This window comes from Scyliorhinus canicula, chromosome 15 (assembly GCF_902713615.1).
Source record: "Scyliorhinus canicula chromosome 15, sScyCan1.1, whole genome shotgun sequence".
Classification (NCBI taxonomy): Eukaryota; Metazoa; Chordata; class Chondrichthyes; order Carcharhiniformes; family Scyliorhinidae; genus Scyliorhinus; species Scyliorhinus canicula.
Window position 1 is genome coordinate 48967734 of NC_052160.1, and position 27569 is coordinate 48995302.

Consider the following 27569-nt stretch of genomic DNA (forward strand, 5'->3'; position numbering starts at 1 on the left):
TTAAAGGTTATGGTGTTCAGGCCGGAAAGTGGAGCTGAGTCCACAAAAGATCAGCCATGATCTAATTGAGTGGCGGAGCAGCTCGAGGGGCCAGATGGCCTACTCCTGCTCCTCGTTCTTATGTTCTTGTGTTCTAACATCACATATTTGGGCATGCAGTATAACTGCAGTCCAGTGTAAATCCACCTGGAAAACTTTTCCACTTAATTTGTGATGAGGTTATCAGAATTTACAATTGCGACAAACACTTGTTTCCTAGCATTAGAAAACTAATAATGATTCAGCAGAGTAAATGCCGACACGGATAAAATAAAGCTAGCTGGGACAGAGAGAAAGATGTGCATTTATATAGCGCCTCTCGTGATTAAATGGTGTCGCAAAGCACTCTATAGCCAATAAAGTATTTTCGAAGTGCAGTCATTCTTGTTTTTTTAAGAAGATTCTTTCATGGGAAACCTAATTGCCCTGGAACTCAATTACTTGTCAGGCCATATCAGAGTACCACAGAGCAGTTAAGTGTCAACGGGTCTGGAGTCACATGTAGACCAAGTCGATCAGGTAAAGACGGCAGATTTCCTTGACATTAGGTGGGCTTTTACAGCAACCAATAGTGTTTTAAAACATCAATAATGGCCATTATTACTAAGACTGACTTATCAATTCCAGATTTATCAATTGAACTTTAAATTCCATCAGTCGCCAAAGTGGGATTTGAACCCATGTCCCCAGAGCCTGGTCCAGTGACAGTACCTCAAATGTGATGTAGGAAACGTGGCTGCCAGTTGGCAGACAGGAAGATTGCTTTAGCAGTATTGAATTAATGACCAGGTCTTGTTAGTTTAAGGAATGTTGTCTGAGGAATACAGTTTGACACAGGGAGAACTTCACTGTTTTTCTTCATGTCGTTGCAAGGGCTCCATAAACATGTTCACCGGAGAGGGAGGATGGGACGAAGTTTTAAGATTCAGCAGAAAGTCAGCAAGGTCTGACAGTTGAGTACATTGCAGCGCCAGCTTGGGTTGTGTGCTCAGGTTTCTAGCTCAGAGGTGAGAGTCTTACCCACTGACCCAAAGATGGCAGACTATCGATTCAACATGGCATTGCTAAACCTGAGCCTGACCGAATAAATCTGACACCAGTGGAGTAAATAATGCAGTGGGGTTCGCTTTGATTGTTCGGGGGGGGGGGGGGGGGGGGGGGGGGGGAGTGATAGCACAGATATAATGGGCCGATTGACCCGCAGTGCGAAGTTCAATGCTTGAGTCCATAGTGGTTAAAGTAGATCGAGCAGGTGTACAGTAATCGAGAATGGGCAGAATGAATCCACTATCGACAGAAAGAGCCCAGCAGACGAGGCGACACCGGTGCAGAGAGGAACCAAGTTCACATCTGATAAAAGCAAATTACTGTGGATTCTGGAATCTGAAACCAAAGAGAAAATGCTGGAAAACCTCAGCAGGTCTGGCAGCATCTGTAGGGAGAGAAAAAGAGCTAATGTTTCGAGTCCAGATGATTCTTTGTCAAAGCGGGTTAACCAAGTTAACATTTCAGTTCGACAAGCTGTCGCCAGAGCCAGCTAGGGCGGTAACAAAACATCTGCCACAGTCGCAGCAAATGGGTCCAGCAGTGGGCAAATGCAGTTTAGCATGGGAGGAATAATGCGCTGCAGGCTGTATCATTCAGGTCGGCCCAGGAGGCACTGTGGACAGAAAAGGGGCAGGTTAATTGTGCTTGCAAACCCATAAATCATCCAGGCAATAATTCTGGGGATGGTCGAAATGTTCTGGATTTGCTCTGGCTGGAGAAGCAAGTGTCAGGAGGAGGTGATGCTGAGAATGCTCCTATTGGACGAACCCTCCCTCCCTCCACCGTGAGGGAGAAGCACATTCTCCTTTTTTTCTAGCCACTGGGTCCGGGGAGAGGGCCAGCTGTGTGGGTCAATGCAATGTCTGCAGATGAAGGGCTTGCTTGGAATATTGACAGAGAAACTTAACCCTTCCAGCCTGCTCCGAGCTGATTGAAGACTTTACTTTGAAGTCTGTCTGAGGTGCTGAGTCTCCGGATGACGTGTTGCAGAGGGAGTTTTTTTTTTAGAGTGAGTTTCAGGTGAGTTTCAATCCCGCCACCACACACACACACCTGCCCCCAAGGTGAGGTCTACACTCCCTCCAGCATGTTCCGTCCTGGCCACTTAGTGCCTCCTATTCCCACAGGGATATTCTCCCAGCACACAGCACACATTTGCCCAGCTTTCTCTGGCCGGGTCGGCTCGGCCCCGCTCTCTAATGTGCTCTTGCCTCCCACTCCGATCTTCAGCTACGAACTGCTCCAGAGCTACGTGCCGCCGGATCCCTGTAAACAGGCACTGCTGCTGGCCACACAGGCGGCCGGGCTGGCCGGGGTGTCCGAATACTCTGGTAAGAGAAAGAGTTTGTGTCAAAGGGAATTAGATGGAATGTGTATGTGTGAGGGAATGTATGTAGGTGTGAGAATGTGTGTGTGAGAGGGATTGTGTGTGTGTGAGAGGGATTGTGTGTGTGAAAATGTGTGTGTGAGAGGGATTGTGTGTGTGAGAGGGATTGTGTGTATGTGTGAGAATGTGTGTGAGAGAGGGATTGTGTGTATGTGTGAGAATGTGTGTGTGAGAGGGATTGTGTGTATGTGTGAGAATGTGTGTGTGAGAGGGATTGTGTGTATGTGTGAGAATGTGTGTGTGAGATGGATTGTGTGTATGTGTGAGAATGTGTGTGTGAGAGGGATTGTGTGTATGTGTGAGAATGTGTGTGTGAGAGGGATTGTGTGTATGTGTGAGAATGTGTGTGTGAGAGGTATTGCGTGTGTGTGCGCAAATGTGTGTGAGAGGGATTGTGTGTGTGAGAGAGGGATTGTGTATGTGTGAGAATGTGTGTGTGAGGGATTGTGTGTGTGAGAGAGATTATGTGAGAATGTGTATGCCTGCGAGAGAATCTGTATCTCGGAGAAAATATGTGAGAAGGTGTGTTATGTGTGTGTGTGAGAGAGAGAATGTGTGCATATGTATAAGAATGTGTGTGTGAGAGAGAATATGTGTGTGTATGAGAGAGAGAATGAGTGTGAGCATTTGTTGAGTGAGTGCGTGTGTGTGAGAGAGAACGTGTGTATATTTGTGAACATGTGTGTGTGCATGAGAGACTATGGGCGGAATTCTCCATTTGAGAGACAAAGTGCTGACACAGGGGCTAGTGTTCTACGTGGATGAAAGCGATGCTGGTCTCCAAGAGATTTAAGTCCCGTTAATGGGCTAGAACTCACGCAATTCCAATGCATGCCAAACTTCATTCCGGCCAAGGCAATGGCACAGGTTGCCCTGGAGCATGCCCTTCCTGTTGCTGTGTCGGCTGGGGCCCGGGGATACCTAGGGGGATGGCCTAGGGCGAGGGGGAGGCAGGGCACCCATATGACCCATGGTGCTAAATTCCCAGTGGGCATTCAGCGGCATGCACAGCTGCATGGCTGGTGTGCATGCTGCGGCAATGCCAGTCTATGCCCAGCAACCCTGACCCCTCCTCCCACCTCCTAGCCACCCCCAGCTACTCCCTTCAGACGCCCCCTGGTCAACGGCACAACTGTCAGCACACTTTAGCGATATTCAACACTGTTTGTACCCCCTTCCGCACCCTCAGCAGCCACGGTGCCTGTTTGCCGATTTTAAACACCACAAGTGAACCTTGTCTTCGGTAATTCAACCTGGCGGAGGCAGAGCATCGTGGAAGACCCAAGAAATGCTGGTCGGGGCTGTTAATGATATGCCAATGGTCTTTACTGTACAATTTGCATGCCCACGCCGGTGTGCGATGTAGACCGCATTCACACCACTGTCCACATACCAGAGCATGACATTTTGTTTGGCACTCGGCGCCAATTTCGTTTTTCGGCTGAAAGCCAAATTCTCCGCCCAATTGAATTTCCCAATTCCGGCGTCGGCTGACGGAAAATCCCACAGTATTGTGTGTGGGGAACACAGTGATAGAATGTGAGAGAGGGAATGTGAAAGAAACAGAGGGATAATGAGATGACAAATGAAACAGGCAACGAGAAAACAACTGAGAGACAGCGCAAAATATGTTATAGCACTGTGTCCGGGAGATAGCGGAAATAGAGACTCAATAAGTTAGAAGCGAAGTATGTGCGAGATAAGGAAAATGTGAGAGGCTGAGTGAGAGATACTCAAAGTGAGAGGAATGCACAGAAAAAAAGAGAGAAACAGCACAAGAACGTTGGAGACGGAAAGTAGCATGGTGGTTAGCATCAATGCTTCACAGCTCCAGGGTCCCAGGTTCGATTCCCGGCTGGGTCACTGTCTGTGTGGAGTCTGCACGTCCTCCCCGTGTGTGCGTGGGTTTCCTCCGGGTGCTCCGGTTTCCTCCCACAGTCCAAAGATGTGCGGGTTAGGTGGATTGGCCATGCTAAATTGCCCGTAGTGTAAGGTTAATGGGGGGATTGTTGGGATACGGGTTACGTGGGTTTAAGTGGGGTGATCATTGTTCGGCACAACATCGAGGGCCGAAGGGCCTGTTCTGTGCTGTACTGTTCTATGTTCTAGAGCGGAGAGGGAGGGGAAAGATGTATGAGAGAGAGAGAGAAGATGGGGAGAGTGGGGAGGGAGAGAGGAGGAGTGGAGGAAGGGGTGAGAGGAGAGTGGATGAGCGAGGAGAGGGTGAAGAAAGTGGAGGAGCGAAGGACTTAGTAGTGGAAAGCTACTAAAAGTCTGCCAAAGAAAAAGAAAGATGAACTTAACTGGATCAAGGAGCAGAAGGCAGCAGAGTGGGTTTCTAATGGTATCTTCATCCGAAAACAACCTGTGATTGCTTTTCCGAGTCAGTGAAAGTTTTATTCAACTGTTTATAATAAACTTGTCTCACATGTATGTAATTGGGAAACTTCTAGGAGAGAAATGAAGGTTTCTCCACCATACAAAGTTAACTGACCAATCCACTCGGAGTTTAGTGAATTGGAACAAAAGTTGTGAAAGTTGAGAGAAAAGGTTAATGGCCCTCAGTATCACCATGTGAGCTCCATACAAACCCGATTAGTTGCTCTTGTCTTCGAATCCATTGCCAGAAAGTCTTTAATACAGAAACTAAAATGTAACAAGGGCCCGGCTAATGCATTGTCTTTCATCGAAATACAATCACAGAGGGAGATCGATCCAATTCAGCTTCCGATAAACTTGTCTACACATTTAAATCTTCAGTACTTACATCAATAAATCACTTCTTTGACCTGGGTTAATTCCTATTTACTCCTCTATCACCTGTTTTCGATTTTATTTCTTGCTCCATATTTGTTTAACGTTTTAATCCTATTCCTCTGTGATAATAGTACTCCAACTTAATTTACTTCGGTGCAGGCTGAATTTATTTTATTTATAATCTGCATGTTTTATCTGTTTTTATATTTCGCTCGGTATCTTTTAAATTTGATTTATTATCTGTATGCTTTCTTTATTTTAAAATTGATTGCTCTGCGTGTTTTATCTGTTTTAGATTTTATTTCTTATCTCCGTTCCATGTTTGGGAATGCCTGTTTCACTCGCCTTAGAATTCATTTGCTTTTCTGCATTTTACTCGTTTTGCATGTTTACTATTTCATTGCTGCATGTACTTCTGAGTTCATTGTTTGCATCATGTGGTTTAGAAGTTTGTGAGTTAATTTATTGCTCAGGGTAGTTTATCTTTTTTATTTTATTGCTGCGATTATTATATTTTGCTGCTAATTCTGCATGCTTTATTTGCATGAGGTTTTATTAATGCGTGTGTTCACCTGTTATCTCACTACTTCTGCTTATTTTATATTTAATTATTTTATCCTTTATTTTACTTGATGCTATTTCTTTATTCCCATTATATTTGATCTTTTAAATTTCCATAGTTATTGTGTTCATTTTATCTTTTATCTCTGTATGTTGTGTCTCACACTGTACACTTTAGCCATTTTATACTTTATTTCTTACCCATGTGTAATACGTGTCCTCAAATTCCTTGATTGCTCTCCAGGTATTATATATTTTATTGTTGTACCAGTATAATGAGGGTAAAATTTACCTCGGAAAGCAGCGCAGTTGGTAGGGTGATAAGGAATTGGCAGCCTGTTTTATATCCTGTCTCATTTTCTTTTCCATTGACTCCAGCAGAAAATAAAATAAGAATGGTGTAAACTGGGCTATCCTTTCAATATTACATGTTCTGTGCTAACTCTCATGATGGGTTTCCCAGCCAACAGGTTTTATATTGTATTACTTATCCTGTGTGAGTCAAGTACTTGTAGGAGTCATTTCTTGTGTGTTTTAGATATTTATATTTCATGTCATTCTGTTTTATATTCCATTTGATTTCCTCATTTGTATTTCACTTTCACTGTGAATGCTTTGTGTTAAGTTATGCTTTGTCTGTTTTCTATTTAACGATTTGCTCTACATATTTTATTGATTTATATATTCCCTATTTGCTCAATTTGGTTTGTCTAATGTTTTACGATATGTTCTGCATTTTCTCTGTATTGCAGTTTATATTTTTGCTCTGCTCATTTTAAATGCTGCATATTTTATTACTAGCTCTATTCTTTATCCATTGTATATTGCATTTACTGCTCTATTATTTATCTGTTGTAAATTTTGTTTCTCACTCTTTATATTTTAGTTGTTCTATTTTACATTATAATAATTTTATATTCTATATTCTGTGTCAAGTATTTCCTGTCTGATATATTTCATTTCTGACAGGGAGCATGTTGTGAGTTTATCTTCTTTCTGTAATGTGTCGGTATCTGTTTAAAGTTTGTCGTAGTTATATTGTATTTTTTCTCACTCTATTCATTTTGACTGCTGCACATTTTATTGCACAGACCACATTTTATCTGTTAATATATTTTTTACTCTACTTTTACTATTGTGTATTTCATTTCTTGCTTGGAATGCTTTATCTGTTGCGTATTCTATTAGTTGTTCTATCTCTTTAATTCAATATTTCTATTTGTTTCATGTTAACAAAATTGTCTACAAAATTATGAGGGGCATAGACAGAGTGGATAGTCAGAGGCTTTTCCCCAGGGTAGAGGGATCAATTACTAGGGGGCATAGGTTTAAGGTGCAAGGGGCAAGGTTTAGAGTAGATGTACGAGGCAAGTTTTTTACACAGAGGGTAGTGGGTGCCTGGAACTCTCTGCCGGAGGAGGTGGTGGAAGCAGGGACGATAGTGACATTTAAGGGGCATCTTGACAAATACATGAATAGGATGGGAATAGAGGGATATGGACCGAGGAAGTGTAGAAGATTGTAGTTTAGTCGGGCAGCATGGTCGGCACGGGCTTAGAGGGCCAAAGGGCCTGTTTCTGTGCTGTACTTTTCTTTGTTCTTTATCTCTGGTTTAAGCCTTTTCCTGCACAGAGCATATTATGTCTCTTCACCTACTATATCATCTATGTCCTACTTTGGATGTTTAATCTGTTTTATATTTGACTTTATGCTCTATTTGTTTTATTATTTTTGTAACTTATACCTTAAACTTTGTGTTTTATTGACTTTATTCTTTACTTCTTGATTTCTATATTGTGTCTGTCATAGATTTTATTCTTTGCCCCGTATGATTTATACTTTGTGTTGCATTCTGTTTCGCTGTTTGGTATGTTGTTGTTGTACGGCTGTTTATTATCAATTACACTTTCTTCTGAGTCATTGTGCTTTATAGTTTCTTTAATGTTGTGACCTCTGCCACTTTGGGAGGGCAGAGGTTTGTTCCCTGTTCATCTTTATATATCTCAAAACCAATGGATTGATTTCAGTTAAACTTGACAGATAGATCGGATAAGGCCCAAGTAAGCAGTAATTAGTTTCTGGCGAAGATGTGGATCAGGAGATAGATCTGGATTCTGGATTTTTTAAGAAAGAATTATCCATTCAGACTGAGAGATAGGGTTAATTGACGTTTAAAAAAAATAATATTGTGGGTTATTTTATTTAGAATGTTGTAGATTTGTCACAGCTGTCAAAATTTGAGCAGAGTTTCCAGAGCAGGTTATTGACTATGGATTGGCCTAAAGCCTCCTCAGGCAGGTGGAAGCACTAATTAAAAGATTTCTTTTTTCAACTTTATAGTTACAGAGCATTAACCAGGCAGGGAAAAGTCTAAAGAGCAGCTGCATTCTTGTAAAAATGTTGAGTTAACGTGGTGTGGTGGAGGTATGCGCTCTATTGCGTGCTCTCACTTGTGATTCATCTTTTTTTGCCTTAGTTTTATGTTTTGTGTTTTAATTCTTAAGATTTGTGTGTTTTATTTGTTTACACTTTACTTTTCTCTTGTTTTAATACTTACATTCATGCTCTGCATTTTTCTGTTTAATATTTTATTTATGCTATATGTTTTATTTGTTTATATTCTCTATTTTAAATTTAATTTTTCATAAGTTACTTGATGCAGAATTTATCAACTTAGTCACTGCTGGCCAGACGGAACCGCTTCTCGGTTGGGGACTTATTTGATTGATTAGGGGCAGCACGGTAGCATTGTGGATAGCACAAATGCTTCACAGCTCCAGGGTCCCAGGTTCGATTCCGGCTTGGGTCACTGTCTGTGCGGAGTCTGCACATCCTCCCCGTATGTGCGTGGGTTTCCTCCGGGTGCTCCGATTTCCTCCCACAGTCCAAAGATGTGCAGGTTAGGTGGATTGGCCATGATAAATTGCCCTTAGTGTCCAAAATTGCCCTTAGTGTTGGGTGGGGTTACTGGGTTATGGGGATAGGGTGGAGGTGTTGACCTTGGGTAGGGTGCTCTTTCCAAGAGCCGGTGCAGACTCGATGGGCTGAATGGTCTCCTTCTGCACTGTAAAGCTTTGCTTTTTGTAAAATAAATTTAGAGTACCCAATTCATTTTTTCCAATTAAGGGGCAATTTAGCATGACCATTTCACCTAGCCTGCACATTTTTGGGTTGTGGGGGCAAAACCCATGCAAACACTGGGAGAATGTGCAAACTCTACACAGACAGTGACCCAGTGCCAGGATTGAACCTGGGACCTCGGCGCCGTGAGGCCACAGTGCTAACCCACTGGGCCACTGTGCTGCCCCTATTGCTGAGCTTTGATGATCTTTTATGGGGCACTCAGTGGAGGACTGATATTCTGAGGGTGCACTGACACATGACTCCCACAAACCCTCCACAAATGCGGATATCACACCCCAGAGGGTCCAACCTCTCGGGTAGATAGTTTGACACAGTGTAAGGAGCACATTACAAGTGAGCTGGAGCAGGCGCTGGAGCCAGGACAGCAGCGGAAGGCGCAGCCTTCAAGCTCCGCTCAGCTGGACCCAGATGCTGAGCCTTGGGAGCCATCCACTAAAAAGGTACTTGTGGAGCAGGAATGGTGTGTGCTTCTGTCAACATTCCTAGAGACAATGCACAACAAAACAGAGGAGGCAACTCGAACTTGAGTGTCCTGATCTCTCATATACTTTTGCTGGTGACCACCTTCACTAAAAGAGTGGCTAACCCCTTGAAGAACCAGGTGTGGAAGGCCACTGAGTGCATGCTGTCTCTCACACCGCTGGCCTGCTCACTCTGGCTGCCAGGTTACAGGACATCGGTCAGAACCTTGCCATGCTGACTGAATGATCTACTGACATACCGCAAAATGCTGCCTGATGCCCCAGTGACTCAGTTTGCCCCTGTCAGGCAGTCTTTGGTGGGGCTCTTAAAGTTTCCAAAATTCACAGGTTGCTGGTCCAAGGCATCTTGTGCCGGAACAGGGGAACGAGTGACTGTGGGAATGTTTTGTGCAGGTGGCGGAGACTCTGAGTATTCAGGTTTACAGCCCAAATGACTTTAAGCGTGTTTGTTATCTGAACTGTGTCTCTATGAAGCTGGCACAGTCTTCTCTGGCAACCACCCTATCCACATCATGCTCCTCTTCCTTCAGCTCTTTTTCTCTTGAAATTTTTTTTCGAGTACTCAGCTCTTTTTTTTCAATTAAGGGGCAATTTTAGTGTGGCCAATCCACCTTCCCTGCGCATCTTTGGGGAGTGAGACCCACATAGACGTGGGAGAATGTGCAGTCTCCACACAGACAGTGACCTGGAGCCCGAATCGAACCTGGGTCCTCGGCACCCCTCTCTTCCTTTTTGTCAGTAGTTAATGAGGCCTTCTCCTTCTGTACATCCATTTCTCGCTGCAGTACCATGTTGTACATGGCACAGCAGACCACCGCTGCTTTCGACACTTGCTGATGCCCCCTTCCCTCATCTGTCCAGTCACCAGAATCTCATTTTCAGTGAGCCAGTGGGCTGCTCATTGAACATTCTTGTGATGATGTCGCTCCTAACGGACCTGTTGTTGGTTTCATTGGCAGGTCTCCTTAAAGGGAAAATGGAGTTGAAGCTCAAGATTATATTGCATGGCGGAGCAGATTTGTTGGGCAGGGTTACACCTGCTTCAAGCTTTTGTATTCTTGTGTTACCAGCCAGGTCCTCAGTGGGTCTCAAAGACTCTATTTGGAGGTGCAAACACCTAAACTAGGCTGGACGTGGCAGCTCCCCAGAAATCCTGTCAAACATGGATGATAAACTGGCCAAGAATGATCTGCACACTGAGGAATCCCTTTTGGCTGATGAGCATCCCAGGATAATCTGATGGTGCCTCAAAGAACAAAGAACATTACAGCACAGGAACAGGCCCTTTGGCCCACCAAGCCTGAGCCAATCCAGATTCTTTATTTAGACCTACTTTATTGCCCAATCAATGTGTATCCCTCCATTCCCCGCCCGTTCATGTGTCTATCAAGATACACCTTGAACAGGGCAGCACGGTGGCACAGTGGGTTAGCCCTGCTGCCTCATGGCTCTGAGGTCCCAGGTTCGATCCCGGCTCTGTGTCACTGTCCGTGTGGAGTTTGCACATTCTCCCTGTGTCTGCATGGGTTTCGCCACCACAACCCAAAGATGTGCAGGTTAGGTGGACTGGCCACACTAAAATTGCCCCTTAATTGGAAAAAATGAATTGGGTACTCTAAATTAAAAAAAAAGATACATCATAAACGTTGCTATCGTGCTGCCTTCACCATCTCCATGGCAACACGTTCCAGGCACCCACCACCCTTTGCTTCAAAAACGTTCCCTGCACATCTCCCCTAAACTTCTCACCTTGAACCTGTGCCTCCTTGTAATTGAGTCTTCCTCCGTGGGAAAAAGCTTCTGACTATTCACCCTGTCTGTTCCTCTCATAATTTTGTAGACCTCAATCAGGTCTCCCCTCAGCCTCCGTCTTTCCAACGAAAATTATCCGAGTTTATTCAACCTCTCCTCATAGCTAACAACCCCCAGAGCAGGCAACATCCTGGTCAACCTTTTTTGCACTCTCTCCAAAGCATCCACATACTTCTGGTAGTGTGGTGACCAGAACCGCACGCAATATTCCAAATGTGGCCAAACTAAAGTTTCATACAACTGTACCACATGCGGCTCCCTGATTCTCTGAACCCATGGAAGTCCAGGCATTGCAGCAGGGACGAGAGCTCTCTGAGTGGGATCTTCCAGTCCTACCCGCTGTGGGAATTGTTGCAGCGATTTGACAGAGCTGCAAAAGGGCTGTTAAATTCAGGCCGGAATATCCAATCCTGCGGTGGGCATGCGGGAGAATAAAAACCCACCCTCTGTGTCTGACTGGTGTCGCCACTGCCGAAGTGCACATATTAGGCAGCCCTGGCAAACATGGTATCTGCGAATTGAGCTGTGGGCTGCAGCCTGTGGGATCCAGTCCCAGCAGAGGCCTGAAATGGGCCACGAGCAAAGAAATTCGATTCCCATTGGCAGCACGTGCCAACCTCGGCAGGAGAAAGAAATAAAGACTTGCATTTATATAGCGCCTTTCACGACTTACTGGATGTCCCAAAGTACTTTACAGCCATTGAAGTACTTTTTGAAATGTACTCACTGTTTGCAATATCAGAAACATAGCAGTTAATTTATGCACAGCAAGCTCCCACAAACAGCAATGTAATAATGGTCACATTATCAGTTTTTGGGATGATGATTGGGGGATAAATATTAGCTAGAACACGAGCAATAACTCTCCTGTGCTCGTCAAAATAACGCTTTAGGATTTTTTACATCTGCCCGAGAGCCTTTGTTTAACATATTATCTGAAAGGTGGCACCTTTGGCAATGCGGCATTCCCTCAGCAATGCAGCATCTTCCTTCGTTTTCGTTTGGACCAGGACTTGAACTCACAACCTTGTGACTTAGAGGTGAGACTGCTACCAAACAGGCCTCGTCTTTTCTTTTTCCTAATCTGATGCACCTAGGGCCACAGCATCCAGGCTCAGCCATGCCGAGGAAGCCACTCCTTCATCAGGACTCCTGCTTTGGCGAACTTGCCTCCTCTGAGTTGCAGCTCCTGGAGGTGTAGCTGTGGAGAAGACAGCCTCTGCTGTCGCTGCCTTTACTCCTGCTGCTCTTTAGCGATCACAGTATTGGCTGCATCAGCAGCTCCCAGCCTCCCATGAGGGCTGAGAACAGGCACATTAACTCCAAGATAAGTTCCGAGGTAAATCAAAGGACTTTCACAAAGTTGTTCCTCTCCTGTAAATCAGGGAAATCAGGCTTTTAACAAAGTGTTGAGAGTACAGCCTTTTCTATAGGCGTGGCAACATCTGTTGTGTATCTTTATTTAAACACTTTTCAGCGTGTCAGTTTTATTAATGAATTACTTCCCCCTGTACACTCATCCTGTCCACCCTGGCTTGGGCTATCCATCCACTGGCTGCGAAAGCCAGATTTGATGGTTAAATCGCCACTTAATTCCTATTTAACATATTTAAATGTCTGACCTGACACCTTCTTGGGAGGTTCCCGTTAGCTTCTGAACGTGCCCCTATTAAATGTGAAAGTGGGAAGCAATATACCGGGTCCCCTACGTGCCATCCATCACCATCACACACCCAAGCCGGCACCCACACCACCTCACCCCCCCCCCCCCCACTCCCACTTCCCTCACCCCCACCCATCACTCCCCCCTGCCTCCACTCCTCACTGCCCACCCCTCCAAACCCACCCCCCACTTCCCCCTTGGCAAATAAACTCCCGGCCTAGATTTCAGTTTTATTTGTTTCCTGGCTCTGTAGGTTTTATCACTTACTTGATCATAGTATCTCTGCGATGCAGAGGGAGGCCATTCGGCCCATCGTGTCTACATCGGTCCTTGGAAAGAGCACCCTACTTAAGCCCACACCTCCACCCTATTCCTGTAACCCCACCTTAACCTTTGGACACCAATGGGCAAATTAGCATGGCCAATCCACCCAACCTGCACATCATTGGACTGTGGGGGGAAACCGGAGCTCCCGGAAGAAACCAACCGGGGGAACATGCAAACAGTCACCCGAGGCCGGAATTGAACCGGGTCCCTGAGGCTGTGAGGCAGCAGTGCTAACCACTATGCCACTGTTTGTTTTTTTATAAATGTTTTTATTGGGTTTTTGAATAAAGTATATTTACCGTTATGTACACAGAATAAGATATATGTGTATATATATATACACATATATATAGAAGAGAAGGGCACACACAAACATGCCAAAAAAAAAGTTATAATAAAAAATAAAATAAAGTAACTGGTTAGGCACCAGCTCAACAGCAGCAACTCTGTACAATTGGCAATATTATTTACAACACATAAGTAGGCACCTGTTTGTGAGAGGGTGGGGGTGGGGGGGGGGGGGGGTGGTGGTGGTGGGGGGGGTGTCTTTGGGGAGGGGGGGACTGGGGAGGTAGATATACATTTGGGTGCCGGAGAAACAATTACATTAGTTTTGTCCAATAGAGAGGGCGCTATGAGAATGTGTCTGGTGATGGTGTTGTCACTTGCTTCTCCCGGATGGGTTTCGCTGCCGTTGTTGTCTTGCGCTCACGTCCTTCGCCTGGATTCTCCTTGCTCTCTGTTCCTGTAGATACCAAGCTTGTTATCGTTTCCCGTGCCTTCCTTCCGGCTATCATTTCCCTGCCCCTCCCCCCCCACCTCCCTGGTTCTCCTCTATTATTCCCTGTGTCTTCACTCCCCCCCCCTCCTTCTGCCCCCCCCATCCCTCTTCTGGTCTATCCCTCCCTCTCATGCCTTGGCTACTTTCCCCTAATTCTTGGCTACCTGGCTATTCTTCTACTTGCTCGTTGGCCACAAACAGGTCCCGGAACAATTGGGTGAATGGCTCCCACATTCTGTGGAAGCCGGTGTCTGACCCTCGGATGGCGAATTTGATTTTCTCCTTTTGGAGAGATTCTGAGAGGTCGGACAGCCAGTCTGCAGCTTTGGGTGGTGCTGCTGACCGCCAGCCAAACAGGATTCCATGGCGGGCAATCAGGGAGGCAAAGGCAAGGGCGTCTGCCCTCCTCCCCAGGAATAGATCTGGCTGGTGTGATACTCCGAAGACTGCCACTTTTGGGCATGGCCCCATCCTCATCACCACCACTTTGGACATAGCCTCGAAGAAGGCTGTCCAGTACCCTGCAAGTCAAGATCAGAACATGTGGGCGTGGTTGGCCAGGCCTCCTTAGCACAGTTCACATCTATCCTCCACCTCCGGGAAGAACCTACTCATACGGGTTCTTGTTAAGTGGGCTCTATGTACCACTTTTAGCTGTGTCAGGCTGAGCCTTGCGCACGTGGAGGTGGAGTTGACCCTTTGCAGTGCCTCGCTCCAGAGTCCCCACCCTTTTTTAATCCCCAGGTCCTCCCACCAATTCTTTCTTGCTGCATCCAGTACGGTGTCGGCCCTTTCTACCAGTCAGTCATACATGTCGCTACAGTTCCCTTTATCTAGTATGCTTGCTTCCAGTAATGTCTGTCGTGGCGGTTGTGGGTACGTCCTTGTCTCCTTTCGTAGGAAGTTTTTGAGTTGCAGGTACCTTAGCTCGTTCCCCCTGGCTAGCTGAAATTTCTCTGTCAGTTGGTCCAGCATTGCGACCCTGCCTTCGGTGTATAGGTCCCTGACTGTCAGTGTCCGTCCATCCTGTCCACACTATTTGAAGGTGGCGTCAGTCAGTGCTGGTGTGAACCTATGGTTGTCGCAGATGGGAACTTTGTCCGACATTTTGGTCAGGCCAAATTGCTGCCGTAGTTGGTTCCAGGACTGGAGGGTGACTATCACCACCGGGCTGTTTTTTGGGTGGGGATGGGAGTGCCGCTGTGGTGAGGGACTGGAGGGAGGTCCCCTTGCAGGACGCCTCTTCCGCGCGCACCCACTCGGCTTCTGGCTCCTTGATCCATCCCCTTATTCGCTTGGCTGTTGCTGCCCATTGGTAGAATTGTAGGTTTGGGAGGGCTAGCCCCCCCACCCCCGGATCACTATGCCACTGTTGATGCTCTGAGTAATTTAGCATAGAATCCCTACAGTGCAGAAGGTGGCCATTCGGCCCATCGTGTCTGTACAGCCCTTGGAAAAGGCACCCTACTTAAGCCCCACTTTGTGTGCTTTATTTATTTATTTCAATTTTTCTTCTATCGAGAGATTTTTTAATGCCTTGTTCTATATGATGTTCTTTACATTTATTTATGACCCCTGTGTAATTAGCCTATTATGTTTACTTTCTCCCGCTTCTTTAATTACATTGGATGTTTTAGCTATTTTTTGTTCTGTCTGCTGTATTTTGTATTCAGTTCTTTTTTTTTTTAAGTGCACAAGTTTATTTTCCTGTGTCCATGATCTCTTTTACATTTAATTTCTTGGTCTGAATGTTTGATCATTTTTATAATTTATTGATGACTGTGTGTTTTAGCTGTTTTTTATTTTAATGGTTGTTCTTTGCGTTTAATATTTTATTTCTTGCACTATGTTTGATCCGTTTTATATTTCATTACTGATCAGTATGTTTTTTTAAATCTGTTCTACATTTTTTGAACTCTGTGTGTTCCAATTATTTTACCATTTATTTCTCGCACTGAGTTGCTCATGATTTGTGGCGATAGTGTCAACCTGTTGCCAGTGAATCTGAAATAAGCAAAATACGGCGGATGCTGGAATCTGAAGCAAGAACAGAGGATGTTTGGCAGGTTTGGCAGCATCTCTAGGGCCAGAAAACAGGGTTCACAGAGTCCTTTGGCTCTTCATCATAACTGAAGAGAGGGAGAACGTGTTAGATATCAGACTGTAGCTGGGAGAGATTATAACAAGATAGCAACAATAAGAACAAAAGACAAATGGCCTGGTTAGGGGTGGTTTGGAGGGGGGGGGGGGGTTGCATTGAGGTAATAAATGCATTGGAAAGGGGTTTAAGATGGAGGAGTACGTCACAATCTAAAGCTGACAAAGTTGGCGTTGAGTCCCGAGGGTTACAACGTGCCCAACCGGAAGATGAGATGCTGCTCCCCCAGCTTGTGCCGCCCCTTTCCTGGAGTATTGCAGTAGGCTAAGAACGGATATGGGCCTGAGAGCAAGGTGCTGAGTTAAAATGGGAAGCAACAGGAAGGCTTGGGTCATGCTTGCGGGATGAGTGAAAGTCTTCTGCAAAATGGTCGCTCAGTCTGTGTTCAGTCTTCTCTATGTAGAGGAGACCACAATGGGAGCAGCAAAAACAAGAGACCAAATAGAAGGAAGTGAAAGTGAAGCGCTGCTTAACCTAAAAGGAGTGTTTTGGGCCTAGAATGGTGAGGAGGTAAATGGGCAGGTGTTGCACCTTCTACGATTGCATGGGAAGGTGCATGTGGAGCTGGATGTGATGGGGGAGTGGACCAGGGTGTCGAGGAGGGCATAATCCCTGCAGATGCCGACAGGTGGCGGTGAGGAGAAGCTGGGTGCAATCTATCAGCCACGGCGCTCCCAACGTGGGACGCAACGAGGCCGATACATCTCGCAAGAGGCCTCTCGCGGGATTTACCGGCCTTGTCAAGACTTGAGATTTAATGAGATCTCGTAAGGCATCGCGATCTGGATCCCGCCCATTGAGGCCAGGACCCAAATTTTCATATTCAAGTAAACAGTTAGTCTCACTTGAATATGTCTATGCCCGGTCTACCCAGCTTCCAGGACTTAACAGCCTCCCCTCGGAGACGCTGAGCGAGCGCTATTTAGCACTGATTTGCACAATTGTGGACCACACGTACTGGCGCATTGGTGGGTGGTGGGGGGGTGGGGAGGGTGCCTCCCAGACTATCAGTGCCCATAGGTGGTCAAACCCAGGGCAGAGTGGTACCCTGGCACTGTGATGCCACCAGGCACTGTGACACTGCCAGCCTGGCAGGGGCACCACCAGGGTGCCAGGTTGGCAGTGCCATGGTGCCCAGGTGGCACCTTGCCCATACCAGGGATCGGGCCCGTGGGTGCCCGGCCTTTATGAAGTGGGGTGCGGGGGGCTCGATGACCCCCTTATTGATGAGTTGGGGGTGTCTGGAGGCCACAGTGGGGTGGGATGGGGGTGTGTATGTGTGTGTGTGTTGGGGGGGGGGGGGGTCCAGACCAGTGTTTTTTAAACTCTCTTTCTGGCGATCCATGTTTTATAAAATGGCTAACTCTTGCGACTCATGCCACATTCACAATAGATTCTCTATAGTTATTTTTTAAAAATGTCACACTCCTTAAATAAAATGTCACTTCTGTATTATTAAATATAAAAATTGTAAATTGGGCTGCTGTCTCACCTTAAAGGACAGTTCCATCCTGACACCTTGCTAATTCAGGACTATTTGATTATTTTATATCTTCGCACCCATTGTTAGCATTTGCATGCAAGCACTGGAAAGACTCAACATTAATAATAATAGTAATAATCTTTATTGTCACAAGTAGGCGTACATTAACACTGCAATGAAGTTGCTGTGAAAATCCCCTAGTCGCCACACTCCGGCGCCTGTTCGGGTACACCGAGGCGAAGTCAGAATGCCCAATCCACCTAACAGCACGTCTTTCGGGACTTGTGGAAGGAAACTGGAGGAAACCCACGCAGACACAGGGAGAACATGCAGACTCCACACAGATAATGACTTACACAGTTTTAACAACGTAATGTTCACTGGTTCAAAACCTAACATGACCTTGGATAGAAAATTAAACTTAAAACTTCCACTTCAAAAACAGGAGTCCTAATTGCTGAACTAAAAACGTGGTTAGACAAAATGCCATTGGATGCCTGTCAGTACTGTCTCCCAGGTAAATATGTCACAGACTGAAAACATGCTTAAAAAAACCCAATGCTGGACACAACTCGGCTGACCAGTATGCAAAGCGTGCAGACACATTCCATAAACTCCTGTATACATGAGCGTAGTTTAGTCGCCAGCTAATGCCATCCTTGGCTAACAATTGAAGTCCCGATACAGTTAGAAGCAAAAGTCCTTGTAGTACAGGAACCAATTCAGCTGATGGAGGCCAGGTAGCCACATGGCAGAGACGGATGCTTGGGGATGAGTACCTGGCAAGAGGGGTGGATAGAGAGGGGGGGTAAATGAAAAAATAGAGGCATTCTTGAAGGACAAGAGCCCTGGTGTGGAGAGACGATTCGGAAGTGGAAGGAGTGGACACAGTGGCTTGTAGGGGTGGATGAGGCTGTACGTCTGGGGTTTAAAAAAAATAAATTTAGAGTACCCAATTCATTTTTTCCAATTAAGGGGCAACTTAACGTGTTCAATCCACCTACCCTACACATCTTTGGGTTGTGGGGGTGAAACCCACACAAACACGGGGAGAATGTGCAAACTCCACACGGACGGTGACCCAGAGCCAGGATCGAACCTGGGACCTCGGCGCCGTGAGACTGCAGTGCTACCACTGCACCACCGTGCTGCCCTCTGTACGTCTGGGCTAACTGAGAGAATGATAAAGAACTGAACTCAAGAAATAATAGCGATCCCGACGCGGAACACAGCAGCAGGGAACGTCATCCAAAGAAAATTTTACAGGTAACAGGCTGCAAGCTGTCCCAACCACACTGTGGCCCAGAGAGGCAAGGAAGTCCCTGGTTCAGGATTCTACATCAGCCTCATGTGGTCATACATTGTACTGCAGTGAGAATTTACCTTGAGAGAAAACGGAAAAAATGGTCAGGCGATCTGTGGGGACCATTTTTTGTGACTTTTCACCGACCCATTCAACAACATCCCACGACCCATCTGGGGTCACGACCCCCACTTTGAAAATCACTGGTCCAGAGATTGGGTCACCATCTCCTGTATTGACGAGCGGAACTCATTAGTACAGAAAATGGGACTGAGCGCGGACACACGGGGCGGGAAATGAAGCAGAGTCCCGTTTAACAGCGGGAAATGAAGCAGGGTCCCATTTAATAGCGGGGTTGTTCGCAGCACTGCCAGCGCCTGGAAACAGCCAGCTAAACACGCTCAACGCGGGACTCTGTTTCATTTCCGTTAAATCGTGCCCAAAGTATTTTGTGGTGGCATCCAGCTAGAGTTGGCGGAAATGGGGAGGCTGGTGGGGTGGAAAGTGAGGACAAGAGGGACACTGTCATGGTTCGGGGAGAGGGGGGGGGGGGGATGTTGGGGGGAGGGGGTGAAGGCAGGGGTGTGGGAAAAGGGTGGAACCTGGTTGAGTGCCTGTGAATCACAGGTGGGGAGAAACCTCAGTGAAGGAAAAAAAGCAGAAGTCTATTTTACATTTCTTCGGTTTGCTTTTCTAGGATGTACAATTAATTGCACAATTGTGGATAGCACAATTACTTCACAGCTCCAGGGCCCCAGGTTCGATTCGGCTTGGGTCACTGTCTGTGCGGAGTCTGCACATCCTCCCAGTGTGTGCGTGGGTTTCCTCCGGGTGCTCCGGTTTCCTCCCACAGTCCAAAGATGTGCAGGTTAGGTGGATTGGCCATGATAAATTGCCCTTAGTGGCCAAAATTGCCCTTAGTGTTGGGTGGGGTTACTGAGTTATGGGGATAGGGTGGAGGTGTTGACCTTGGGTAGGGTGCTCTTTCCAGGAGCCGGTGCAGACTCGATGGGCCGAATGGCCTTCTTCTGAACTGTAAATTCTATGGTAATCTATGAATTTCTCACTCGAGGAATAATATCTGTTTGACATTCTCACTGTTCTCTTTTGTCTGGTTTATATTTTTCTGGCTGTGTCAGGGCAACTTGTTTTCTATTGCGTGACTGGTTATTAGTCTCTATTTCTTGCTATTTCACTTACGGCTGCATTTTATACCTAAACTAGGCTGTCACTGTGGTGCAGCAATGAAGGAGTGTGGCATTGTCAAAAATGGTGCATTTAGCAGGAAATGTTAACCTGTGTGCCAGCTCCTGGGGATATAGAGGTCCCACTGATACTATCTGAAGAAATATTGGTGTCTGGGAAAAGATTCTCCACCCTGCTACCAACAGCACAGGAAACAAATTAACTTTATTTGTTAAGGCACCTTGTTGTATTCAAAGGTTCTGCTATGGTTGACAATGACCATACTTCAAAGATGATTAAACCGTTGTAAAAGTGCTTTGGTTCAGCCGGAGGATTTGGGCAGAAACATTTTCCCTTTTGTGATTTTTTGCCATGAAGATGAGTCGAAACCAGTAAAGCAGCGACGGGCACGAGCAAACTACAGCAGCTGGCAGCTAGAGGAGCTGGAGAAAGCATTCGAGACGACTCAGTATCCAGACATCTTCATGAGAGAGGCACTGGCACTCAGACTGGACCTAATTGAGGCCAGAGTACAGGTACAGTGGGTAAAAACATTCAAACCTCGTTTTAGAGAAGGTGCATGAGTGAGTGTGTGAATGTAGAACAGAGGCAAAGGGAGTGCCGGATTTAGACGTTCAAGGTTATGAGGAGCCAGAAGGCTGGATTTCCAACAGAGAATAAATATGTCGTAAAGTGAGAGAGTGTGGCTGAGGAGAGGGAGAGTTGGGAGGGAGAGTGCAATGGGATGGAGAATGTGAGTGAGCGGTCAGGAGAGTTATTGGGGATGCGTGTGGGTGAGGCTGCAGGCGAGGGGGAGGGAGAGTGTGGGCGAGGGCATCACGGTAGCATAGTGGTTAGCACAGTTGCTTCACAGCTGCAGGGTCCCAGGTTCGATTCCCCGCTGGGTCACTGTCTGTGCGAAGTCTGCACGTTCTCCCAGTGTCTGCGTGGGTTTCCTCCGGATGCTCCGGTTTCCTCCCACAGACCAAAGATGTGCAGGGTTAGATGGATTGGCCATGCTGAATTGCCCTTAGGTGGGGTGGGGTTACTGGGTTACGGGGTACGGAGATAGGTTGGAGGTGTGGGCTTAAGTGGGGTGTTCTTTCCAAAAAGCCGGTGCAGACCTGACGGGCCGAATGGCCTCATTCTGCACTGTAAATTCTATGAATTTTATGAGGGGAGGGAGAGTGTAGGTGAGGGGGAGGGAGACTATGGGCGAGGGGAGGGTGACTGTGGACAAGGAGAAGAGAGATTGTGGGCAAGGAGTAGGGAGAGTGAGGGAGAATTAGGGGAAAGGACAGTTCAATTGAGGCGAGTATTTAACGGACATTAGGAAGTATGTGAGGCTGAACTGTGAGAAACAATTTGTGAAAAGATTGAAGTGTTAGATTTGTCTGTTTACTGTTAAACGTTTCAGAGGTTCTGTAGTTTATTAATATCACACCTTTCAGTTTATAATCTCTACCTGTTGAATTCTAAGTCTTTAAATTACATTTTTATTCAATGTTATGACAATTTCTGAAAACATTTTGCCTGCCTTATTAAGGTGGGACTTTTATGATTCACACTAACATTAAAATGAGGTTGTGGTGTTTGTAACAAAATGAGGATGTGATTTGAGAGGCTCCTTGCAGTCCAGCTTGGTACCCTTCCTCTCCCGCGATCCTCTTCAATCTGGCTTTACCCTCCTCTCCCATCCCCCATTCATACACACTCCACTATCCCCCTCATACACCCCCCCGCCCCCATTCACCCTCCCCCTGACAGAACTCCTCACACACCCCTCCCCCAATCACCCACACCCTCCCCTCACAGATCCCTCCCCAATCACCATGCCCCACCCTCCCTTTCTCACACCCCTCCCCCATTCACCGGCCACCACCCCCATCACACCGACCTCCCAACCACACTCCCTCTCAGACACCTCCCATTCTTCCTATCCTCCTCCTTACTGACCCCTTCCCCATTCACCCTGCTGCACCTCCCCCCTCACAGAAACATCCCCCATTCAATCCCATCTCCCCTGCCCCCACAGACCATTCCCCCATTCACCTCACCCTGCCCCTCACACACCCCTCCCCATTCACCTGGCCCCCACCCAAGCTCCCCTCAAAGATCCCCTCCCTATTCACCTTGCCCCACCCTCTCAGACCCATCCTCCATTCAGCCTAGTATCCTCCTCATCCCAAATTCCTCCCTCTTCCAACCTCATACACTGTTCCTCCCCCATTCAAACTTGCACTCTGTGACTTCGATTTTGAAACCAATGATATATTTTTGAAGTGTATTGTTGGGCATAGTGATTGCCAATTTCTGCTCAGCAAGATCCCGCATGGGGCAATGGGATGATGATCAGATTAACTGTTTTAGCGATGTTGGGAATAAATATTTTGACAACTCCCCTGATCACCTTTGAAATAGCAGGAGATCTTTTACAATCCCCTGTGGGGACAGACAGGGCTGTAGTCTCCTGTGACTGTGCAACACTCCCTCTGCAGGTACTGCACTGAAGTACAAAATAAAAAAAGTGTGCTTTACCTCTCTGCCCAGCTTAACGATAAGGCAATTGATTGAGGGATTTATTCCACAGGTTTGGTTCCAGAATCGCAGAGCCAAGATGCGGAGACAGTTGAAAATCCAGGGGAGACCCATGGAGAAGAGCAGAGAGCCCAGCAGCTCTCCCGAGGAAGAGAAATGTGACCGTTCGGAGCACAAATCCAACAACCAGAAGACAGAGACAGTCAGCTACCCCTGGGCAGGATTGCAAACTGACCAGGGGGAGATCCTGCTCGCTGCCCCTTTCCGGACAGTGGTCCGCGGAATCAAAGACAATTCCAGCCCCAGTCCCAGCCCGGAGGAGATTCGTAGTTGCAGCATTGCCACACTTCGAGCAAAGGCCAGGGAACATGAGGCTGTGATACACAATGGGGCTGCTAAACCACTCCCTAACTCTCAATGCTCTTCTCCACAGCACCCGGGAGCCAATGACGAGGCCATATAATATAGTCTGTATTACTGAGTGAACACACTACTGAGCTCCTTTATCCATGCAGAGAAAGGTTACAAATTGAATGATTCACAACCCACAGAGAGAACGTGTAACAGGGAGAGAGTGTGTAACTGATTGACACTTAAACACACAGGGAATGTTCAATACGGAGTTTGTACAACACAGAGAGATTGTAACACATGGTAATTGTTTAAAACACAAAGACTGTGAGTCAGAGAGACTGTAACACATGGAGCAACTGTACAAAAATACAGAGACTGTAATATCTGTCACACATAGACAGACTGATGCAAACAGTCACGTACAGACAGATTACAATACAGAGATTGTAATATACTTACTGTCACACATAGACAGACTAACGCAGACGGTCACGTACAGACAGATTACAATACAGAGACTTTAACATACACAGTCGCACATAGACAGACTAACACAAACTGTCACGTACAGACAGATTACAATACAGAGACTGTAACATACACAGTCGCACATAGACAGACTAACACAAACTGTCACGTACAGACAGATTACAATACAGAGACTGTAACATACACAGTCGCACATAGACAGACTAACACAAACTGTCACGTACAGACAGATTACAATACAGAGACTGTAACATACACAGTCACACAGACAGACTAACACAAACTGTCACGTACAGACAGATTACAATACAGAAATTAATATAGATACTGACACACCTAGACAGACTAACGCACACTGTCACATACAGACCGATTACAATACAGAAACTGTAAGACACAGAGAAACTGGGTAACAGGGAGGTAATCGACAATGTAACCACTAAAGATTTGAATATTACGGCAGCACGGTGGCGCAGTGGGTTAGCCCTGCAGCCTTACGGTTCGATCCTGGCACTGGGTCACTGTCCATGTGGAGTTTGCACATTCTCCCTGTGCTTGCGTGGGTTTCACCCCCACAACCCAAATATGTGCAGGGTAGGTGGATTGACCACACTAAATTGCCCCTTAATTGGAAAAAATGAACTGGATGCTCTAAATTTATTTTTTTTAAAGATTTAAATATTACACGGAAAGATCTGTAATTTTGCTGCAAGGGGGAATATTCGATCCATGGGCCACAGTCTAATTATTGAGATAATCAATAGGGGTTCATGATTCTTCAGAACTCAGAGGCTTTGGTAAATAAGGATGCTGACACCAAAACTGCTAAAGAGCTGTAGTACAATATACAGCCTTGGGTTAAGCTGATGACCTGTGGCCCAGTGTATGATTTGCTTCAAAGTACTGCACACTCCAGCCACTCAGGGTCAGCAAACATCAATGCTTCATGTTTCAATCTAAGTGTGGATAACTGGGCTCATACAATGTCAGTGAAATGAATATTGAATAACACATGATAAAGACACTGCAAAAGAGTCCACAAGGAATAAAGTTTAGTGACTTACTAAAGTCCTCACAGAACTCCCCGTTAGCTTAGTTAGTCAATATATCGGGTAACTCTCAGCCATGCAGGAGAGAGGACTGATTGCTGGTGTGAGCTCAGTGTCGACTGTAGCTCGGACGCCCTCTTGCCCCAGAGTCAGGACGTCCTGCGTTCAAGTCTCACCCCAGAGATACTGGCTGGCACTCCCAGTGTAGTACTGAAGGAGTGCTGCATTGTCAGAGGTGCCATCTTTCAAATGGGCTGTTAAGCCAAGGCCTGGTTTGTTCCCTCAAATGGATATGTAAGATCCCACGGTGCTATTTTGATGAAGAGGCATGGAGTTCTCCCTGGTATTCTGGGGCCAACACCTACCCCTCAACCAATGCCACTAAAACCGATTACCTCAGCATTGTCACATGAGAGATCTTGCTGTACGCCAATTAGCTGCTGCATTTTCCTGCTTTCCAACAGTGACTACACTCCCACACAAATTAGTCATTGGCTGTGAAGCACTTTAGGACATCCTAAGGATGTTAATGGCGCTCTATGAATGCAAGTCCTTTTTTTCCCTTAAGACTAATTTACCTCAACTAGACAAGCAGCAGGCTGCTCCTTAACCACTAACCTCACTTGCCACCACCTACCCCTCCATATGCATGTGAATGATTGGTGAGGATGAGTTTAGACTGCGATGCCTCCCATGGACGAATGGCCAGCTAATGGGCTGGGGTTCGCATACAAAGAATGGCCACTTGAGTGAGGAGTAGGAGGCACAGATGCCCCCTAGAAGTGCACCTGAGAAAGGGTTGGGAGAGATTAAGGGAGAGGTGTCACTTCTCAAAATGAATTGTAAACCATGTTATTCTGTACATGTATAATAAATTGTAATGTATTTTCCATTTAATTTTTTTGTTTTTCTTTTAATTTAGAGTACCCGATTCTTTTTTTTTTCCAATGAATGGGTAATTTAGCATGGCCAATCCACCTAGCCTGCACATCTTAGGGTTGTGGGGGTGAAACCCACACAGACCCGGGGAGAATGTGCAAACTCCACACGGATAGTGACCCGGGGTCGGAATCGAACCCGGGTCCTTGGCGCTGCGTGTCAGCAATACTAACCACAGTGCCAGCTTGTTGGCCATATTAATTTTTTTGTTTTTGTGCTGCTGTGGCACAAGACAATGTCAAATGCATGAAAGATGGTGTCAATACTCAGTGACAAACTTTGCATGTTTTTATAACATTAAATGACACAGGAGATACAGCACAGAAACAGGCCATACAGCCCACTCAGACCATGCCAGTATTTATGTTCCACTTGAACCTCCTCCCGTTCTATTGTTCTATCCTTTCTTATCTATATTTTCACCACTCTCTGGGTGAAGAAGTTCCTTCTGATTTTCCTGTTGGATTTCTTGCTGACTGATGCGCTATTAATTGCACTTAAAGACTCGAATCGATACAAAAGAGGCTTTATTACAGTGAGATGTGATCCTTCGAATGCAGCTGGTAGAATGGCAGCTCAGGAGATCTCATACATATTTATACGGCTCCCTGTGGGTGGAGCTAGCCGGCAGGGGCTACCGGCAAACCTGTAATCCAGGTACTGCTGTACATCCCCTAATAGAGGCACACACACAATTACACAGTGGTGGATCACCACATTCACCCCCTGTTAAAAATGAGTCCGGCGGGGGTGACGTGGAACTATATACATAATCCGTGAATTATTTACAGAGGGGAGGGGAAAACAAATTAAGTGTCCATCTTGCAACCCGGTGCCAGTCAGAGGTTAAGTCTGACCGGTGGTCTGACGGTTCGTTGAGAATGACGCAGCAGTGGTGGCGACGTCTGTACAGGCGGTGTCGGCGTCGTCGGTGCTGGATGACTCCGGGAGCATGCCAAAATCTTCCATGTCCTCTAGTGTGGGCTGGGGAAAGAGGGATGGACCTGGTGGGGCTGATGCTGGGAGCGCCGGGGGAGGGGAGGGGAGGGTGGGGAGGTGTGGGATCGGCACCCGAGGGAGCCAGATCACTGAGCGAGACCGTATCCTGGCGGCCGTGGGAACTCCACGTAGGCATACTGGTAGTTTGCGTGGAGCAGGCGTACCCTGTCCACCAAAGGGTCCACCTTGTGGAGTCTGACATGCCTACGCAGTAGGACTGGCCCTGGAGCTACGAGCCAAGTCGGGAGCGACACCCCGGATGTAGACTTCCTAGGGAAGGTAAAAACATGTTCATGGGGCGTGTTATTCGTGGCAGTGCACAGTAGAGACCGGATGGAGTGCAATGCATCCGGGAGGACCTGTTGCCAGCGAGCGGCTGGGAGGTTTCTGGACCGTAGGGCCAGCTGGACAGCCCTCCAAACTGTCCTGTTCTCCCTCTCTACCTGCCCGTTTCCAAAGGGGTTGTAGCTGGTTGTCCTGCTGGAGGCGATACCCCTGCTGAGCAGGAACTGATGCAGCTCATCACTCATGAATGAGGATCCCCTGTCACTGTGGATATAGTCGGGGAAATCGAACAGAGCAAATATGGAATCGAGGGCCTTGGTGACGGTGGCGGACGTCATCCGGGCATGGGATGGCGAAGGGGAACCTAGAGAATTCATCAACCACACTAAGGATATACGTGTTGCAGTTGGTGGAGGGGAGGGGCCCTTTGAAATCCACGCTGTGGTGTTCAAAGGGGCGGGACGCTTTCACCAGGCGTGTGCGGTCTGGCCGGTAGAAGTGCGGCTTGCACTCCGCACAGACCTGGCAGTCTCTGGTGACTGTCCGTACTTCCTCGACGGAGTAGGGCAGATGGCGGGCTTTGACTAGGTGGTACAACCGAGTGACCCCCGGATGGCAAAGGCTGGCGTGCCGGGCACGGAACTGATTCATTTGTGCGCTGGCACATGTACCTCGGGAGAGGGCGTCGGGGGGCTCGTTGAGCTTGCCGGAGCGATACAAGATCTCGTATTTATAGGTGGAGATTTGATCGTTTTTGATCTTGCCCCTCTGTGTTTTTAAACATGAA

The 27569-nt window shown here is 46.8% G+C and overlaps 1 protein-coding gene across 1 annotated transcript; it reads left to right on the forward strand.

Moving 5' to 3' along the window:
- The first annotated feature begins 2173 nt into the window (after positions 1-2173).
- si:dkey-43p13.5 (paired mesoderm homeobox protein 2) lies at positions 2174-24015 on the forward strand. The gene is made up of 3 exons (XM_038820963.1): positions 2174-2417; positions 20508-20665; positions 22720-24015. Exons 1-3 carry the CDS (start codon positions 2174-2176, stop codon positions 23128-23130), a joined length of 813 nt encoding a protein of 270 aa, XP_038676891.1. The 3' UTR covers positions 23131-24015.
- The last annotated feature ends 3554 nt before the right edge of the window (positions 24016-27569 follow it).